At 39.8% G+C, this 14,141-nt stretch overlaps 1 protein-coding gene and 1 long non-coding RNA gene across 2 annotated transcripts; both read right to left on the bottom strand.

Moving 5' to 3' along the window:
* Positions 1-472: 472 nt before the first annotated feature.
* Positions 473-1,766, bottom strand: LOC112954492. Its single transcript, XR_003250727.1, has 3 exons — positions 1,691-1,766; positions 1,344-1,374; positions 473-644 (listed from the first exon to the last, which is right to left on the bottom strand). It is a non-coding gene; the product is annotated as an uncharacterized LOC112954492 (long non-coding RNA).
* A 2,188-nt stretch (positions 1,767-3,954) lies between these two features.
* On the bottom strand, positions 3,955-10,749 carry LOC112954352 (T-cell immunoglobulin and mucin domain-containing protein 4-like). The gene is made up of 6 exons (XM_026047526.1): positions 10,644-10,749; positions 7,636-7,980; positions 7,076-7,135; positions 5,909-6,226; positions 4,511-4,600; positions 3,955-4,118 (listed from the first exon to the last, which is right to left on the bottom strand). The coding sequence occupies exons 1-6, from the start codon at positions 10,690-10,692 to the stop codon at positions 3,955-3,957; spliced, it is 1,026 nt and encodes a 341-aa protein (XP_025903311.1). The 5' UTR covers positions 10,693-10,749.
* Positions 10,750-14,141: the final 3,392 nt, after the last annotated feature.

The raw sequence follows: 14,141 nt of genomic DNA, 5'->3' as shown, positions 1-14,141 counted from the left end.
TGCCCCTGGGATGGGGTAGGTGCAGGCAGGCATCTTGTTGTGGATAAACTCTACCCTCTATAACGCCAGTGCCCTCCCTCCAGCTCTTCTGCCTCACTAGAAGAAGCAGAAATAAAAATAAAAATAAATAAAAATTGCATTTGCTGACTTTTTTTTTTCCCACTTCAAAATTAGGCAGCATTCCTTGCTATATCTCCTGTCTTCGGTTCTTCACAGCATGGGCAGTAATCAGTCAAGCACACTAGTAAAAAATGAGAAAAAAACAAATTTAATTCTGTAACACAGCATTAATAAGAAAACAGACTCCAAAAGCAGCTGTAAATAATGAGTAGAGTATATTCTAAAAGAAAATTCTTTATGCAATTAATTTTAAAGGTGATGTGGCAAATTTTGGTGATTTCAAGGTGATTTCAAATTTTCACAGCTCAAGCTTTGGCTTTGTTTTATACCCACAGATATTTTGGAAGCACATAACAAATGAACCTTCTTTCCCAATGTAACATTGAGCAACCCMTTTTTATTTGCAATGCAGCTATACTTTCTTCAGACGGCATCTGCAGATGGGAGCTGTTCACAAGGCAAGGAGGCCGTTTTCTCCTTCAGCACCACTAAAAACTTTTTCAAGCTCTTCTTTTGGTCCAGGCCTGTAGTAAAAAACACAGATCACTATGTATGGGGCAAACACAAGTATTGCTCCTGCAGAGCATCCTTTCTTAAWTGTAACATTTGCAAATTCCTGTGGAAACTGAGACCAGAAACTACTTTGCTGACTTAAAAAGTGCAATAGCTGTGTATTTACACCAGGAAAATATTTATCTTATATACATTATTCTAAAGCATATGAAAGGGCTGTAAGATTTGTGGTGGAAGGGTTTGGTTGGCTGCACTGCTGTAGTGAGACCTTCATGGGRCCAATTCTCTTTGTCTGTGAATTGCCTTTTTCCAGTGGAATCCCTAAGGAATATCATCCTAAGCACTCATGATCATGATAATCATTGATTATCTTGGTTTATACCATCATTGCAGATGACGAAAAAAAGTCACATCCTGATATTTGATCAAAGCATAAAATAGATCAAATGTTCCCCTAAACTGGAGTCACTTCATTACAGTCAGCACCAGGTCAAACTTTCCAGTTGTTTGCTACCTATTTGTCACTCTGTATGAGCATTTTACAGGAACCACTGTTTTGTTTTCTAAAACTCTTATAACTCAATTTGAGTGGTTAGAGCCACAAACCAAATCTACACCCACCGCGATCAGTGACAAATACCTTCTTGGTTCTAAGACAAATTAGCWGGAAATAATTGGGATTATTAGTAGAAGATACCAAAATGTGTTACCTTTTTGTTATACATCTCTTTGAGTATTTACCTAGAAATAAAATAAAGTTAATTTCACAATGGCAAAATAAATAAATAAAGCTATAATGAAGTAGTCAAATGGATTCAAAAAAAAAMCATAGTTGAGAATGAGGAGAAGCAGGGTCCATCCCTCCTGGCAGTGCTATATGTAATGATGGGCAGACCCTGATATCACCAACAGCAAGGACAAATGAGCTTTCAGGATGGCCTGACACATACGTTAGGGTGGTCTGAATTCCTGATGACAGAGAAGATTAACCAAAGATACAGAAGGACCTCTGTATTAAGCTTGTATTAGAAGCATTAACAAGCTATGGGATACTTACATAGCAGTACTGAGAGCATCAGCATGAGAAAGATGAATGCTCCTGCAGAACAGGTGATGAGAACAACCTGGTTTGAAAACTGGAAAGGACAAGAGAAAATGGAAAGTGTTTTAAAAGTGCTTTACTTTAGATCTGCTCATGGAGGTCTGTGTTGTCCCAGTAGCTAAGAGCTCTGCAATAGCTGCCCTGAGCTGGCATTTCCAACACTTTTCTGAGTTTGTGTGTAGAAAGTATGGAGAGGACATATGAGAAGAGGAGTAAAATGAATTATAGGTTAAATATTTAGTACTTYTTGCTCTGAATCAGTTGGGCCTACATTTATCCATCTTACATGAGATTCTTAAGCTGTTTTTAACAAAATTAAACTGTTCTGAAAGAAACTCTTCCTGAGTTGCTAAATAAAAATTCAAGCTACTAGTTTGCAAACACCATCTGTCTAACTTGAATGAATTAAAAATCAGTAGCAAGTTCTACCATCCTCCTGGTCTCTAGTTAACCAAACATTTTTAAAACTTAGAGGAAGTTTTACCTGATAATCATCATTTTTCATAACCTTGCTGCTTGAACTTCCTGAAATATCTGAAAAGAAAAGAAACTGAAATAATTATTACTGTCACAGTCAGCTGAATTAATTTCATAAAGAGGAAGCTTCCCAGTGATAGCCCATGAAGAACAACAAAAGAAACTTGTCTCCTGGGGCAGTTTTTATTTCTGTAAGCAACAAGATGTCGTGGAGAACATAGCAAAAGAGATACAAGAYTAGTGAAGGATCCTCCTCTGTTTAACTGTGGTCAGTTATGTGTGATCACATATTATTATCAAGAATCTTGGGACATATTTTCAGGTTCAGATAATTTTTTTACAGATCTAAGACAGCTCTATGAAAATGATTCATGCCTGTTTTAGGATATTCTAGTTTACCAAGGTTTGAATATGGGGATAATGCTCAAGAACTCTTGCAGCTAACTTGTCTATTATTATCCTATGATCCTACTATCTTTTGCTCGTGAAATTAAAGTCACAACAGGGTGATACCGTCTTGCCATCAGTTCCTGGTGACCTTCCACTACAAGGTGATGAAATATTGAAGTATTTGGAACACTGAGACAATCACAGGGAGTGCTCCATGCTTCACAGCATCTTAAAAACAATTGAAGACAATCAGCTTGAATTGAAATCTCACTCAAATTGAAACCTCAGCTTATATTTTGCTCTAGGTGAGCATTGTACATGCTSTAACACATAGAAAGATTGTGAGGAATAGTGGTTTCTAAGGTTTGATAAAAGAACAACTGCAGAGCCACCATACCAGCAGTGTTTACTTGGGGATTAGATGAGTCATAGTTGCCTGGGCATGTGTGACAAACGTTATATGCCTGAGACCACATCTAAAGGAAATGCTAAATGCATGAGAACCCCCAGAAAGTTGCACAGTGGTGGTAYGATCAGATGCCCACCAGTGTTGTTGTTACAAGAACTGAAGAAATTGCTGTCCCTTCAGGAACTGTGTACAAGTAATTGTCCATTCCAAAAAAATCCAGTGTGTCAGTGACCAAGATAACGTTTAGTGTTCAAATTACTCTACAGTGTTTTCTCATATTATGGGTGTTTGTCCTTGGAAATAACAAAGTTTTTCACACTAGTTTTTCACACGGGTGGGAGTAAGCGATGACTCACGTAAGCGTGGTGTATTGTTTGCTGCTATTCATATTATGGTTACTCTTTTTAGCCCTAGTGACAATATGTGAGTTGCCCCAAGAATTCTAGCGCTAAGATCCTTTCTCAAACTCCTTATTTTGCTTTTATATTATGAGACTGAATAGAGTTGTTCTCTGAGGTGGTTCCTGTGCTCGCCTCAACAGTCACGGAAAGACAGGCAGATATTTCAGAGCAGGAGATTAGCAAGAGTATTTCTGCTGCCTATTGCATCTAGTCTTACTTTACAGCAAAGTACAATAAACTTCTGCTTTTTAAGTGAAGTGGCGTATGTGCGTTCTTCTTTCTGCCATATAGCTAGACCTACTGTTCACACAGAGCACATCCAGATATGTTTCCCGTGGCCTACACATACCTTTTACAAGTGATGCCACCCCAGGACAGCCAGACCAGCCATGCGCATGCAAAGCAACTGCTGTGCTCCTGCTGTTGTCTACCTGACCTCCATTCCCTGCTACAGTAAAGAGGCTGTGGGTGCCTAGGGCACAAAGCCCTGAGTAAAACCCAGGCCATGAGTGCCTCAGGCCTGCAGGAGCTCTGCGTGCTCCTCAGTTTCTTGTTGGGGCACTAACAGCAACCGGCATGGCTATCCGCAGCCTCAGCACTATGCTCTCCTTACCTGTTGCAGGGTCTTCTGCCAGGGAGTTGTACGCAGACGCAAGTCCATTCAGACTCCTGTAACGTGGGCTGATAAGCAGAGTGGGAACAGTCACTGAAATACAAGATTTTCCAAAATGATAAAGTGGGATGTGTTCACAGGATGACTTTAAAAAGGAACAAATGCCCCTTTCTCATCCCTTGTATGAGACCTTTCAAAAACCAGGCATGAGGGAAGGGGAACAGACCACCAAAGTGGATCAGTGCACATCTTGAGTGAGCATGAGKTGCCAAACAGGGCTCTGCATGCAAACAGCAGCAGAGTCTGGTTATTGCTTGTGCAAAGAATCACCTTGTGGTATTAAATGGGGGACAAGTATGATAGTATATAAACTGAAGTACACAACTCAGGAAAAAAATAGAAATGAGACTGAGCARAGAGAAATGCTCACAGAGGCTTACAAGACAACATACGAAGTCCCTTCTGTGTTGCCTTCTCATACTCACCTGCAGTTAGTTCATCTTCTATAAGGAAAGAAGTGTCAGCATTTTCAGTTCCCTCTGAACTTAGGAGTTTACTTAGGAATTCAGTAGTTACTGAAATGAAACAAAAAATAATGCTCATAAAGATCACTGCCTAGGGGGTCTTCATATGCTGTTCAAAACTGCTGGCACAATTCTGCATTATCACCTAAGCAAGAGAGGAAGATTTGCACCTAAGTGGTAGTGTTTGCAGATCATCATACTCACTTATTTGATGTACTTTTTTAATACGTTCAGCACTTAAAAGTTTAAACTGTTTAGCTGTTAAAGGCAATTTATTGTTGCTTTGTTTAGCTGTGGTGCATGGTTATGGTTGGAAGACCAGAAATGCTATTGAAAATCTGTCCTGAAACATTCAGGTCAGAAAGAGCTTCAAAGATACAAGACCCACAAAAGGTACAAAAAMCAGCTATGTGTAAGAGCACAGATCTGTAGAAAAGTCACTAAAGTAGATAAAGCAACAACTTTGAAGTTAGATCAGGTTGCTCAGGGCCTTGCTCATTTCAGTATCTCCAAGAATGGATATTTCACAACACCTCCTAGCTCAGTTCTTAACCACACTCACTGTGAAGCTTTTTTCCTTATATCTAGTGAGAATTTCCCTAGCTGCAGCTTGGGATGTTGCCTCTCATCCTTTCACTGTACTACAGGAAGACTCCCTCATCAGGGAGTTGAAGACAGCAATTAAAATAAGCCCTCCTTTGTGTCCTCTTCTCCAGAATGACACATCTACTCACCTGGGAGATGGYAGAGGACCATCTTAGCAGCCCTCTGGACTTCCTACAATTTGTCACATTTTTTTCTTATATTTCTCTTTTTCTTATTTTCTTGTATTTCTTATATTCACAAGCCAGATGTGAGTCCAGATGTGGCACCATGAGTTTTAATAGAGGGACATGATGTTTTTTCTTTCACCCACTACTTACAGTCTTGCTAGTGTGGCTCAGAATGCAGCTGACCTTCATTTCTATACTCAAATTTTCCAAAATTCCCAGATTTCTTTCTGCAGAGTTGGTTTCTATAAAGTCATCTTGACCTGTTCTGGTGCATTCATCCCAGGTGCAGAACTTCACGTGTATTTCTGTTGTACTTCATAATTTTTCTCTATCCTGTAGAAAACCCACTGAATGGAAGCCCTACCCTCCAGCATCTTGGCCATTTCCTCCATTTTGACATGATATGCAACATTTGATCTGTGTTTCCTTAAATTTACTGAGAAAAAAAAATCTAGCTATCCAGAAGAAAACTTGACAGCTACAATGATATCTATATGGAAAACCTCCGTAGTGCAAGAGACTGACATGATAAAGCAGATCATATATGTTACAAAAAGAAAGAATTGGTTGTGATTACTTTTTGTACCTTCAGGAACATTGACAAATCCTGTTGAGCTCAGCACATAATCATCTTCAGTCATCATGCCAGATGCTTGAAAAACGGTTGAAAAACCTATGGGAGCACTAGTTGTCTCCACATTTTCTGGAAAAAAGTCATTTTCCGTCCTAGTTAATGTTGGGGGAGCAAAGGTCTCCAACATAGTTACTGCTGGGGACTCAGTAGTTGCTGGTGGATCAGTAAGTATTGGAGGAACAGTGACTTCGGTGACAGTTGTTGCTGAGGTACCAACAGTTGTCAGGAGGACAGCAGTCTCTGTTGTAACTGTTGCTTGAAGATCAGGGGCTGCTTGGGGAACAGAAATTGTTTTTCTAAAATTCTGGGGAGAAATGGGAGACTTTACCGTGGTTTTTATCACTGGCATGAAAAGTTATAACCAAGGGACCAGCTGGGTCAGAATATTCACAACTAAGCTTGAGGAAAAAAACAGATTATAAATGAATGAAAATAGAGATATTCTTCACTGGGACTACGATCTTGCATTYGGTAGATGTAGAACATTTTATGCACCACGTTTTCCTACTGATCAGGACAGTTTCATTTTCATGTTAGCCTGTTGCCCACTGTCCCAAGCCTCAGTATAAGAGTAATCAGTCAATCTCTCTTTTCTTTTTTTTTTCCTCAAACAAGATAGTGTCATGATAACACTCCTGACTGCCAGTCATTGCTTGCCAAACACTGATCTGAAAAGWAAGAAAAGAAAATGAAGACCTCATTTTCCAACAGCCATTTAAGTTCAGAAGCTTTAATTTTATTAAAGACAAAGGTTGGGCACAGGTGCCTTRTACATATGCAGCTGTAGCAGTATAAATTTATACTGGAGTAGAAAAGAGATTCAGGCTCTTCAGCATTACAACTAAGAAAATCTAGATAAACAAAAAATGTGTAGATGCTGAAACCCACAGGGAAGATGTGAAAATTCCACTTTGCCCTAAGATTTATGACATTCTTCTTTCCTCCATTTTCTCCACATCTGATAAAAATAAAAGGAACAGCAGTTAAGCAGGAATATCTCTAAATACACAAGAGTACATCTTGGTCTGATGCACACTTCCTACAAATCACAGTTAAATTTTCTGGGTGCATGTTGTATCCTGGATGATGGGAGCAACTATTCGTGGTTGCTTTTCATACCTGAAGGAGTCATGGTCAACTCTGTTGTCTCAAACCTGGTTGTTGCTGGCAGAGTTGTTCCTGAGGAAAGAACCCAAAGGAGGAAGAGACAATAAATCACAGCATGGTCAGCAAGTAACAACCACCCCAGATCTCAGCTAACCCAATCTGGACATGGGGTATTTTAAGGCCATTTTTATTCAAGTAATTCAAGTATTTTTACTCAAGAAAAACTTGCTGGACTGAATAATAATAATAAAAAAATAGAGTTTCATCCCAAGGGCTTTTTTTAGTGCAAAATCTTTTTTTTCCATCAAACACTTTTTAAAAATCTCCAACATACTTTCATGCTCAAAAAAAGCACCTAAGTCTTTCTTTTGAAAAGCAAAAATGTTATTTTCTCATCAAGCTTGAATTKGACTCAAATTTGCAACGAGTTTTGGCCTTCCCTTAAATGTACATTTCTCAATAAAAATGGTATTATGGCAAAACACTATGCCCAGATTTTGAACCTAAGTACAAAAACTTAGTCCAAAGTTTCTACGCATCAACTTGCAATACAGAAAAGGTAAAAAGCTCACCTTGAACCACCCTCAGGTTTACGTTCACTTTGATGTCATTGAACCAGCCAGGGATTTCTATGCGGCAGCAGTATACACCTGCATCTTCTTCCTTCACRTTCTTTATTGTGAGAGATACGTCTCCGTAGGAAATATAGCCATGAAGATTGTATCTCTGAGATACTCTGTACGTCACCCTATTGCCAGTGGTGTGCAAAATTTTGTCTCTGCATTTCGAATTTGGGCACGTGCCCTTGCCCCAGCACATATCTGAGATGTCTCTCCGTCTTGACACCCGGTAGAAGCAAGGCAATGTAACAGATTGCCCTGCTTCTCCTGTAATCACAGTGTTGGAGACGGCGTACACTGTCAAGGAAGGACAAAGAAGGAAAAGTGAGGAATTTTGGCAGCTAGAAGATGCGTGGTTACACCTGTACAACATAACATGGGAGGAAAAGGATTGACCTTAGATCATATCTGCTTGGATTGTAGGAGGCAAGTGAAACCAAACACCCACTAAAACCCTCCATTAAAAGATCTCTAGATCAGAGTCAGTTTACGTGATCCATCCGTGCAAATCTATTCTGGGAAAATGTGCTGCTCCTTTTATTTCTGAGCAAGTCCGGCCAACTGTCCAAGTTACAGACTGGTCCATCCCTTGCATAGCACAGTATCCACATAAGCTTAAGTAACTAGTATAATGCTAATGTAAAAAAGAGAAGATTCACATTATTTTCACGCTACCAACTCTTCAGGATCAACTTGACTTTGTGCTTACAGGCAATATAAAACTCAGCATCTGGTTTGAAACTTTGCTGTCTGCCATTCCCTCTTAAATGTCCGTACAGTTCTCAGATTAGGCCTGAAAGGAATTTCTTCCTCATGAATGGCACTGTACTATGAAGAAATACCCACATACAGAGACAAATCTCTTCTGGTCTTCATTTATCTTTGTCTATGTTCATCCTTTTACCTTCTGCCTTTTTCCCATTAGYGTATGGCAAAGCAGGAGCTGCAGGACACCAAGATCCAGTCCCTACTGCAGCAAGAGAACAATCCCTCCAGTCTGATGTCTCACAGTTGGTTTGTCTGTCCTAAAAAGKAGTCACCGTGGCTCCTGCTGTTATCACCAGTATTGGTCTTGGTTTGCACTACAGGTCTATTTTAGCAGCAGTTTGAATGCCTCTTCTTTTTGACATGYTTCTCAGACAGCAAATAAAGATGATTTCAATAGTGTGTATGCCTGTTTTCTTTTGTCTTTAACAGACTATTCCCCAGATGAGATTTTTTTTCCTGAGGCATCCTGTCTCATGACTTGTTGAGATGACATTTTAGCTTTGTTATTGCTTATCCAATTGATTAGATAAGCAAACCAGTTCAGGTTTCCATAAATCTAAAAGTGTTCCATAAAGGCTAAAAGTGTGGAAGCTAGAACATGCTAAAAAATGAAGCATTAAGCTTTAAAGAACGGGTGCCTGTTTTGCAAAGAATAATAAAAAGAAAGAGGAAGAAATAAGGTACAAGAATAATCTCCAATGCAGTTTCCTAGCAATATTGAGGGGGAAATTTTAGGTTTTGCAATTTCATTTCCTCTTAATTTATGCAGATCTTATGTTCCTGACATCTGCCTTCACTGCAGGTTACTAGTGAATACCACAAGACTCTTGTTTCAACAGTACAAATATCTACACAGGCTAAATAACTTCTACTACACAGGCTAAATGTAGCCTCATTCACAGATGCATTTTCCAAAAGACATATTAAGCAAGATTGAATTCAAATGGCTTTGAAATTTGTAAAGAGGTTCCTGGGACCTTTTATAATGTGACATCTTGTCTTTGGTTGCGACCAAGCGCTGTGATCCAGCACTGAGCTGTGTTAAAAAGAGAAAGGAAATAAAAAGTTGGTTTCACCCCCAGGAGCTCCACATATAACAATGTTTTTGAAAAACACTAAATGGAGACAAYTACCTTTGACATATTTGAGGATGAAAATAGAGTGAGGATAGAGAGCTCCTGCTCCTTCTGCTGAATCCAGCAAAAAACTAAAAACATTATAGAATTTCCTGGCCCACAGCAAAGTGCCCACGAAGCTCTGCTTATACAGCAGAGGTTTGGGATTGCATAAATTTGCCTCCTAGATCTCAGTGAGACACCTTTTGTCTCTCAGTACTCTATCAGTAATCAAACCTTTCCATTACTTTTCAGACTGATTTAAGAACAGAACACTGCAGTTGCTATAAATATTACACTTGATATTTCATTGTGTTAGATGTTGCCTGATTAAATCTAAATCCTAGTCTTCTAAGATGAATTTTCTTGAAACGTCTAAGTAATTTAAGAGCATAGTTCCCATGAGGAGTTCATCAGGCCCTACTGAAAGTTGGTGAAATCATCTTCTTGAGCTACATGTGCAATTTTGAAATTCCACTATTGACACCTAAATGCAAACTCAGAAGTATAGCTGAAGTCAGCATGCTTGTGAGTGGTGACTAGGTCCTAATGTACCAAAGTCCTCTTCTTTGACTTGTATCTTTTTCAGGAATCAGATTTTAAAAGGACAAACAGTGAACATTGGGGAAATAGAAATAACAGAATTTTGAAGCACRGTCTCCCTTCACAGAACTCTATTCATAATGGCAGATAGCTAAGTCCTTCAGAAATTGTTTTAAAAAAAAATACATACACACATTCAATACATTATCAATCTTTCACTTCCCTGATTCTGGCTGTGTTAGTACTGCATTATTGCGGAGAAACAGAATAAGAAGCAAAGGCTGTAGTACAAAATTAACAATGGTAAATTATATAAATAGGGGAAACGAGGAATTAATCAAACCTATACACAGAGGAATGTCTTTAAAAACAACAAAAAATGATCACTATTACTGTTAAAAACTTCTGAAGCTCAGTATACAACTACAGCCTTTTTCACTGAGCGACACAAACAGCTCAAGCACCACCGTTTTTAGTACACTACAAAATTTTTGTTTTCTGAACAAGCACACAGAAAAGCAGCTAAAGACTCACCTATAAAGGTCTGTATCAGAATCCAGCAAAACAACCCAGAACAGGACATTTTAGCCAATGAAGACTTCAGCACAATGACTGGAATAATGAAACACCGGATCTTATAAYTTCAGAAATGCTGAGTGAGCCCTTCTGAAGGACCATTTCTCCATTTCCTCTTTATATGTACTGCATCTGCATGCAGTAGATGCATGTACATGCATCCCTCTTAAGCATATGTGACCTCTCTTCTTCCCCTTCCAGAATACTTTGCATTGTACTATCACCAGAGATTTCTGTATACTGTGTTCAGCCTTTCCATCTGTCTTTTAAGGTCCACTACCTTCCTGTTGTGCTGAGTAGTAAGAACAAGCTCTAGACTCTTAGCTTGGAGAGGGATTAACTGTTCATGCTCCCCAGGACGGCATCAGAGAGAGACTCCATGACCTGGGGGACTCATTAGGCCACTGGAATAGAGGGCATCTCTCATTAATATCCTCATCCATCACCTCTGCTATCATCATCTTCACCTCTGCTACAGGGCAGTAGCAAGGAGCCAATCCCAACAGCCTGGACCCCAGCTCAACCAGAAGACCTGCTTTCTTTCACCAGAACATAGCCAAGCCAATGATACTATTGACAGTTCTTAAGGGCAGCTACCAACAGCACAAAACTCAAAGGCTTTACAGGGTTTGCTCTCAATCAAAGAGACRCTGCCATGCTGCTCTGTACTTTCACGTGCTTTAGCACAGCACAAGCAAGAACCCATGAGGCCAAACACTGCAATAAGCTGTGCTCTATTGTCAATGTTATAAGGCCACTTGACTAGCAATCAGTGAAATAAATGATCTACCGTATTCTACAAGGCAGAGGTCCCAGGGTACCAGGTAGAACAAGCACAAGCTGCTCTACGAAGGTGGAACAAAAGAAACCAGATGTATTCAGCATCTCCAAAGGCTTTTCCCCTGCAATAGCACCATTTCCTCCATTGTTGCTCTGGCCCTGGGCATCAAATGTGAACTGCATGCCGCCCCATAGCCAGGATCCACCCCTGAATCTGGTGCCACGTGGAGAGCAGCTGAATCCCACCCACCCAGAGCACTAGCACAGCTTTGGGTCTTTAGCCAGCTCCCAGTTTTAACAGAAGCTTTAGAAACAGAATTGGCCAGGATGCTCCAGATCACTAGGGAAGGAAGCGGATGAACAGGAAGGAAGCTCCTTATATCAGCTTTGTTTCTTTACTGAGACTTGGCTAACACATGCAGCAGAAGACCCTGAACCCATCTAAAATCCAGCTGATCCAGTGCCTGTTGCTTGCAGCTTATCAGCCTCACAGGCTCCATGTGTGGCTGATTTGCAGCCAGCTAGAGAACCTCTTACTGGGACAACCAACTCCAAATGGTGCTTGCACATTTCTGTGGGTCTCCTTGAAATGTCTGCTCCCAGCTCCACTGATACAAGTGGAAATAATGAAAATGATGAAAAAGACAGAAGAAAATTCTGCCTGTATGCATTTATATTTATATTATGCACAACCTTTGCAGCATCTGTTTGTCCAGTAACCGCACAACTTACAGAAGCAGAAAGGAAACTTTACGAAAGATTTTGGCTATCAAATATTCTAAAACTTCATTTTGTACAAAGACTTTATACAATAAGGACAAATCTGTATTATTAATTTAAGAAAAAAAATCCTTAAAGTCAATCCTCATGGTTAGCTATAGTCAAGAACCATCATCGAAATTTTTATGACTAGTTGGAATCATCTCATATGTTAAAGGAAACTTCCAGATAAATTAGGAAGCATCACACTTGTCTAGCACCGATCCCAGCAGAGATGATTGATTTGGAAAAAGCTATAGGAGACAGATATTGCTGRAGATCTCTTCTGAGATCTGGTTCAGAGATCAGACCAGCCTTCCTCCAGTTCTGGTCACGGTCCAGAGCTCAGAGCAGCGACATGTGCTCAGTCAGGCAGCAGCAAAGTAGTGTTTAAAGTGGTGTCATTGGGTAAGTAATGGTTTAGTATCTGTTACTAATAGTCATGTACGGAAATAACCAAGATTAACAGGTCCATTCTAGTTTCAGTACCTTTTCACAGAAGATAACTCGTGACACGAAGGTATACGCAGAGCTGGTTTCCTCYCCAGCTCTCCTCACACACCTCTGAGCTTCCCTATGCAAAACCTTKTGTGTCAAGTTTCAGCTCTTCACCCAGATGTAAATTTTTCTTTCCAGTTCCAGGTTTGCTCTCATGAGCAGCCCCAAGACAAGGCACTYCACAGGAGGACACATAAAACCTGCCAGGGCCACTGATGCCACCTTGCACTCTTGGCCTTGAGGACCTTTCCCTTTGCACATGCAGCATCCCCCAGTCTATCTCCCTTTCCATCTCCCCTTTTCTGCTCTTTCAGGAAGTCGCCAGCATCTGTTCAAAATRTTTTCTTAAGAATAATTGAGAAAAACTATTCTTCCATTTAAAGCAGAGTTGAAGACTTGTGCTTATTGCTCAACAGTGCCTGAAGGGCTGATTCAACCGCAGAGGGTTGCCTCTGTTTCCAAGTAAATCCACATTTACTTTGCACAGAGCAAAAACTGAGGGTCATGGCTAGCAGAGGAGCTACACAGAAAAGGCTTCAGGCCACATGAGCTCCTCACTATTGAAATAAAATCTAACACATAAACACAGCATAATACACAAAGGGGCATAAATACAGAACTTTGAGGCAATATTTTGTGCAATGTCCACGACTTCTCTACAAGAAGAAGAATTTTAAAACTATTCAGAATAACAGTTTGTAGTTTTTTTTGTTTCTTGTTTATCTACTTGTTTTAGAAAGTCTAATTTCCAGGCTTCTACACCAAGGACTTGTCAGAGCATTTGGAGGCTTGAAGAGAAAGCCATGGAGAGAAATCCCTGTTTTTTTGCAGAGGAAAAAACACTTAGTCAAAGTTTGCTGAAAGGAAGTTATGAATATTCTGCATACCAAAATACTGGTCCTATAGCACTGGAGGACATCCCATGCAGGGCAGAGCACCAGCAATTACTCCAGATTTAACTGCAGATAGACAGAAATTAGTACATTGCCTAATTGATCCATTACCATGAACAGATAGATCCAACTTCAACTACAACAAAATCAGTGAAATGTATTTTGACATGCAAACATTACCAAGTCCTTCCATACAGTCATCTTTGCCATGGCAACTACGAAGTCAGTCTCACTCTCAGACTGCATGAAGTGTTTTGTAGCCGATAGATAGAATACATACTGAAAACAATAAATACAAAAAAAAATGTGTGTGGTTATCCTTTTCCTGACTGAGCAGCCATTCTAGCACTTCCTCTTTTTTTTTTTTCTCGTCCTAAAACAAGAAGAAATTTGAACCAGACAATAAATAGCAACTTTCCCTCTGTTTTGGTAAGTGGATTCTGAAGACAATATTTGCATTTAAGTCAGAAAGAGTTCCCTTTCTGGAATATGTTGATAAAGATTTTACTTAGAATGGGAGCTTTTA

This window comes from Nothoprocta perdicaria, unplaced genomic scaffold, assembly GCF_003342845.1.
Source record: "Nothoprocta perdicaria isolate Ctin4 unplaced genomic scaffold, notPer1 scaffold_5, whole genome shotgun sequence".
NCBI classification, from domain to species: Eukaryota; Metazoa; Chordata; class Aves; order Tinamiformes; family Tinamidae; genus Nothoprocta; species Nothoprocta perdicaria.
The sequence above is the reverse complement of the archived record's forward strand: the minus strand, read 5'-3'. Positions and strand labels throughout refer to the sequence as shown.